This window comes from Hipposideros armiger, unplaced genomic scaffold, assembly GCF_001890085.2.
Source record: "Hipposideros armiger isolate ML-2016 unplaced genomic scaffold, ASM189008v1 scaffold_19, whole genome shotgun sequence".
Classification (NCBI taxonomy): Eukaryota; Metazoa; Chordata; class Mammalia; order Chiroptera; family Hipposideridae; genus Hipposideros; species Hipposideros armiger.
The window spans coordinates 7,320,138-7,326,328 of NW_017731369.1; the positions used below are offsets into that span (position 1 = coordinate 7,320,138).

A 6,191-nucleotide genomic window follows, 5' to 3' on the forward strand; every position below is an offset into this window, starting at 1 on the left:
AGAGGGAGTGGTGGTCACAGGGCCTCCAAGCTGCTCAAAGACCCACAGTGACGTTCTCTAGTGACCTGTATCGCTAACCCCATTTCAGTGGTTCCCAAACTGAGATGGGGTGAAGCGCTTCCGTCCAAAATCCAAGTGAGTCAGTCAATCAACGAGAATTCAGTCCTGGGTCCCAAGCTGGGCACCTTCAACTCCCTGGGGTTCTCCTTCCACACCCACTACCCCCGCGCACCTGCCCAGGCTGCACAGTTCACCTTGCCAAGGCCCTCCTCACAGGTCCACGGCCACTTTCACTGGCTTCCTGCAGGGCAAGTGGTGGAGCTGGCACTCCACACACTCGACCCCTTAGATCAGCCCACGGCAAGAGTCTCTTGTTACCTCATGAACTTCCCTGAAGGAAGATTTTCTTTTCCCTAGAACACTGCCAGTGGGCCAAAGACAAATCCAATTTCTCCAATTCAGTTATTTACACGCCTCTGCAGCCCGTCCTCTAAATCAGTTCTGGGTCTTTTGTTGTGTTTTTTAAAGACATGCTCAGCTCAGCTTCCCCACTAGCTACTGACAACTACACAGGCATATGTTGCACACTCTATAGAACGTTAACTCGGGTGGCTGGGTCAAGACGCCTACGAGAAGGCGGGTGTTCTGCTCAGAAGGTCAGATCTCCAAAGTGCATGCTGCTGCTCTGCCCAGGTTGAGGGGTCTGAAGCTGCCACCCCCCCACATCCCCCCAGCAGGGAAGGGGGCCGTCAGGAGGTCAGGGACTGAATGTTCTTAAGCATCTCCTCGAAGGCCTGTGGGGAGGGTGCGTCCGCGTTCCGGAAGGTGGCCTGGACCCTGCTGTACAGGCTGAAGGATTTCAGCTCCAGCCAGATGAACCCGAAGCGGTCCTTGTCGAACAGGATGAAGACCCCGGGGGTGCGCTCGGGGCTGGTGAAGCCGTGGCCAGCGATGAGGCCCGTGCCGTAGAAGCTGAGCAAAAAAAAGAGGGGAAGCGGGAGGGAGAGAGGCGTGAAAGGGGCCTCGAGGTGCGTGTTCTGGCTGAAGTCAAGGACCCGGTCATCCTGGAGTGTTCTAGAACACCTTTCACTCCATGCGAGCCACTTTTCGTTCTTTGCCAGCAAGAAACTAAGAACCAGCAGGCAGTAGTCCCTAAGCGAGCCTGTCTTCCTAGGGCCCCTGCACAACTCTACACGCCCAGCGCACCGGGCCATCTGAGCAGAGTGGGAGAGCTGTGGGCATTTAGGGGGCGGATGTTCCCCTGCGTATGAGCAGGTGTGCTGGGCTCACACCAGACGGTTGGACTCACCTCGCCCATGGCTGCTGTCTACCAGCTCACCCAACTAAAGGAGGAGGGTCTCTGGCAGCCCTGCCTCATGACTCTGTCCCAAAGCATACATCTTCAGAACGCAGGCCCACGTAACAACATCTTAACTCCTGGGATAGTTATGTCAACATAGAACAACTCAAACATAATCAATAAAGACTTGTTCACGTGCAACTGACATTAACTCAGAAGGCAGGGCTTTCAAATACCCATCACGGCCAAGTTTCGAGATCGGCATCAGGCCGAAATACATTTATGTCCTTCTTTCAAAGAACTTGGTGCTTCAGATGGATGACAGGAAGTCAGGGACCGGCCTGAATCTCCCAGCACGTGGGATGGTACCCGAGACCCCCACCTCTGCCAGCCACACAGAGGCTCTGCTGGGCGGGAGAGGGGACAGCAGCCCTGTGCACGAGGCCTGTGGTTCACAGGGTTTCTTGGGTGGGGAAAGCAGCACCACAGCCCATAAGGAGGCAAAGAATGCTCACTGGGCTTAGAGAATACACAGCAGATGTCTCCTGCCCAGACACTGAGGCCAAACCTTGCAGGCACATAAACCAGAAAGGGAAGGCACGCAGCACGCCCCTCCCAACCACAAAGCCCGATATCCAGCATGGGAGTGGAGAACCATCCTGCAGCTCTGCTAGAGGGCTAGACCGAAGCTTCTGGGCTGGTCAGCCTCAGCATGGTGGTGACCCAGTGGGCTACCGGTAGGCCACGAGCTACTGGGAGCTGTCAACAGAGCCTTTTTCTTTTATGACCTTTCAAATGGGGATGTACTATACAGCATAAGAAAATACTCAACATTATCTAATAACTTTGTATGGTGACAGATGGTTACTAGGCTGACTGTGGTGATCACAGTGTAAGGAATATAGATGTCAAATCTCTATGTTGTACACCTGAAACTAATATAATATTGTAAATCAACTATAATAAATTTTGTTTTTAACTTTACAAAAGAAATTTACATCAGGTGAAATTACATTAGAATGCTATTTGTACATCTCCCCCCTTTGGAAAACCCAAATTCATCCACTTTTATCATAATTCTATAACATGAGGAAAATGTGATGAATTTTTTGTGCCAAGCCCATGTAAACACCTAAATCCCATTCAGGTAGCTCAGTATGCTATTCACGCTGTTAGTCTGTATGTAAAGACCCACTTACATCCCTGCTGGCACATGAGATAGCAGTCGGTCCAGATGTAAAGCAAAACAAACCTTTATGTACAACTGGACAAAAGTGGAGACAGTAGGCTGTAATGCCAAGACTGACATATTATTCCCTCAAAATGTCCGCTAGGGCAACTTTCTAGAACTTTCTGTGATGATGGAATGTTCTAAACCTGCATGTCTAATGTAGTAGCCATCAGCCACGTGTGGCTACTGAGCACTTGACATATAGCCAGTGTGACTGAAGACCTGAATTTTTAACTTGATTCATTTTAGTTAAACTTAAATAGCCCTAGAGTGTAGGGTACTGGGGCGAGGGTCTTGTAATTCGTCTACCAGGGAATGGCCTGGATGGCGGGGGTGGGGCTGAGCGGCTGAAGGCAGTGGCCTGAGACAACAGTGTAAGAATAGCAAGTCAGGCAGGGGGCTGGCGGCCTCGAGCAGGCCTTATCCCGGATCAGGGACCCTGACCTCTGCAGGGAGGGAAGCAGCAATGCCAGCCCCCTTCCACACGCTGTCTGGGCTGGGGTTCATGTCGGTGGCCAGTGAGGTGCTGGCTCAATGAGGTGCAGAGGAAGGCAATAACAGAAAGGAAAAAGAAAAGACAGAAGGAGGAGAGAAACCATCAGGAAGAAACAACGGGCCGACGGTGGAACTAAGTTCACTAGGGCCTGGATGGAGAACCCACGACAGGCCTTGCCTGCAAGGCCATCCGGGGGAACTCCAAGCAGGCTTTTCACAGGGACAGGTGTGGGCAGGGGGCGAGTCCCCCTCCTCACTGTCTGCTTCAGTGCTGCCTGATGTCCTGCCTTATCTCCCTTTTACCTTAGGAACTATGCGACTTGAGGCATCTTGGAGGAGTCTTCATGCCTGGCAGTTCTAATAACCCCCATCTGAGGCTCCCCAAGGGGGTGAGAGCTGACTGTGCAGCCCCGGAAACAGTGCCATCCACTCGGGTCTGAGCTGGTGCATGGACCAAGCCGTCAGAGGCTCCCCACCCTGGTGCCGCAAGCCCCCATGCCGGCCTGTCAGAACCCGAGCCCACGCCAGCCCTGTCTATGCTGCGTGTGGAGGCAGGGCCCTCCCTGAAGCTCAGGCTTCTCCTGCTCTCAAGTCCTTACCACATCCTGCAGGTGCGGGGGTAGTCCTCATTCCTCGAGCTCACGCCCACGGGCAATACGAATGGCTGCCCCTGCCCGCACTGGCCAGGCTGCTCCTCCGCAGCCACAGCCCCGCCGTCCCCCGGCTCCTTGCCCTTCTCAGTGGGCGGCCCCGCGCTGGGCTGGACAGGACCACGCTGGGGCTCTCGGGGGCTCTGCCTGCTGTGGTCCTCGCCATCCTCGGGCCTGTCTTCCTCCTGCTGCTGCTCCAGGCGCACCTGCTCGCGAACCTCCAGGACGATGCGGGAGAGCTCGTTGAAGTTTCGGAGGTACTCAACGTCCGGCAGCTGGATGCGGTGCATGAGGTCGATCTCCACTGTCTGCTGCCCGGCAGGGATGTTGGGGTCACCCTGAGGAGTGAGTGTGCAGCAGTTGGCAGGGTGAGACCCGCAGAAACACGCTCTGCGCAGTTCCCAGCCTAGGTCCCAACTGTGGCCAGAGGAACTTGCTCCAGCTTTTCTAGTGACTTAGCGGTAACCCCTTGTGAAGTAAGATTTTAGAAGGCATTAAAAAGTTAGTACTTAGAGCAGGAGCCCCATCTGTGAGGGTATCTTTGAGGACAGGGAATGACAGCACCCACGAATGACCTGGTGAGGGCCTACAGGCACCCGGCATGGTGGCTCACCTGCAAAGACCTCGGGTGGGAACTATTGGATTGTCGGAAAAGTCATAATGTATTTTTTTCTATGTTTTTCGTTGCAAAATTGCATCATGACTTTTCCGAAACCCAATAGCTTGTGTGATAGTTGAAGAACTGGGGTTGAGAGAAGTTCATACCCGCCCAGGGTCAGGCAGCAGGCGGCAGGCCTATGATGTCAGCCCAGATCTGTCTGCCCGGAACAGAGACGCTCCTAAGCCTGAACCCAGGAGCTCGGTCTCCCTGGCCCTGCAGCTCTACAGAGCCAAGGTACACGCCACAGGAGAGCCCCACCTGACCAGAAACTTGGCCTTGCTTCTGGGTTCTCGTTTACAAGCTTTCCCAAAAGCAAAGGGACCCTGGCGGACCAAGGTACAAGAGCAATACTTTGTGAGGACTAGGGAGAGGCACTGCTTCTTCAGGATGCTTCAGTGCATCTGCCAGAAACGCACCCCAACAACTATGTAGATGACAGGTGCGCACAGCGTGAACAGTGGCCCCTGGAGAGGGCGATGCATGGTCTACTTGTTCAGGACCCCCACTCAGCTCAACAACCTTCCATCTGCTTGCAAGATCCGCTGAGGCCAGGAAAGGCAGTGGGGCCTGTGTGCCAACGCAGGGGATCTCAATGTGGCTGCCACTGGGGTCAGCTGGGAAGCTTGTGGAGCCCCTTACCAGCCATGACCCCATTAAATCAGAATCTGTAGGGTGGGGCCCGGGCAATCAGTGAGTTTTCAGCCTCCCTGGGGATCGCAGTGTGCAGCCAGGACTGCGAGCCGTGTGGAAAGCCACCTCGGAAGTACTCAAAATCCCCTGTAGATCCTGGTTCGGCGGGTCCAGGTGGGGCCTGAGGATCTGCATTCCCAACCAGCTCCCCAATGAAGTGGTGCCGTGGGTCTGGGCCCACTACGAGTAGCCAGGGCACAGCCCGAGTCACACTGCTCCACAGCCAACCTGATGAGGTCACGCAGGGCTGGACCTGCCGGGCGGACCTTGGACTCACCGTGATCTTTGTGGCCCTGGCACGCTTCCCATGGAAGCTGAGCATGACGATCTCCAGGCCGTGGCTGCCATAGGTGCCCTTGAAGAGGCCTGGCCTGATGAGGTCATCCGGGTGGCTGGGCGGGAGGTAGATGCGGCGGTAGGTCAGGCAGTTGCTGTGGGGGAAAGTGGGTGGCATGAGAGCACAGCAGAGCTGCACAGAGGGCAGCAGTGCAGAGCCCACACACCTCCCTGCTCTGCCATGGAGGGAGGGCAGGGCGGCATAGCATGGCCAGGCCAGTGGGGAGCAGGGGCTCTCCATGGTCCTGAGCCACACTCACCCTCACCCATGTGTGCATGGCACCCTTACACCTTCTCTCATTCCAACAGGGCTTAACAGGGGCTCATGGGTCTCTGCGGGGCACCCCAAGGCAGCTGGAGGGGAGCTCTCAGCAGAGTGAAGGGAATGTTACTCCTGTTCTGTCATCCTGGGACAGGAACCCGAGACTGCACAGAGGACGTGGCAAAGAGGCTAAAACAGGGGCTACAGGGACAGGCAGAGATGGTGAGAAAGCAGGCCTCCCAGGGTGGACATGGTAAAACAGCCCCGAGGATTTGGCACACACACCAGGCCCACTGGAGCACACTGCTGGTGGATGATGATGGTAAATCAGACAGAAAACATACAAGGGGGTGGTGGGGAGGTGGGGATGGGGACTGTGTTCACAGTACCCACAGAGTGAGATACTGATTTCACAGTACTACCACAGAGAGGGACTGTACTCACAGTACCCAAGACCTGTGCTCATAGTATCCAGAGGGACTGTGTTCACAGTACTTCTAGAGAAGGACTGTACCCAGAGAGGGGGACTGTACTCACAGTACCCACAGAGAGAGGGGCTGTGCTCA

At 55.2% G+C, this 6,191-nt stretch overlaps 1 protein-coding gene across 5 annotated transcripts in view; it reads right to left on the bottom strand.

Moving 5' to 3' along the window:
• Positions 1-6: 6 nt before the first annotated feature.
• FBXO31 (F-box protein 31) overlaps positions 7-6,191 on the bottom strand; it is a 35,645-nt gene continuing 29,460 nt past the window's right edge. For all 5 annotated transcript variants that reach the window (XM_019634999.1, XM_019635004.1, XM_019635014.1 and 2 more), the window contains 3 exons: positions 5,305-5,458; positions 3,626-4,014; positions 7-972 (listed from right to left, as the gene is read on the bottom strand). In XM_019634999.1, coding sequence (XP_019490544.1) covers positions 750-972; positions 3,626-4,014; positions 5,305-5,458 — 766 coding nt within the window. In that variant the 3' untranslated portion in view covers positions 7-749. The remainder of the gene's footprint in view (positions 973-3,625; positions 4,015-5,304; positions 5,459-6,191) is intronic.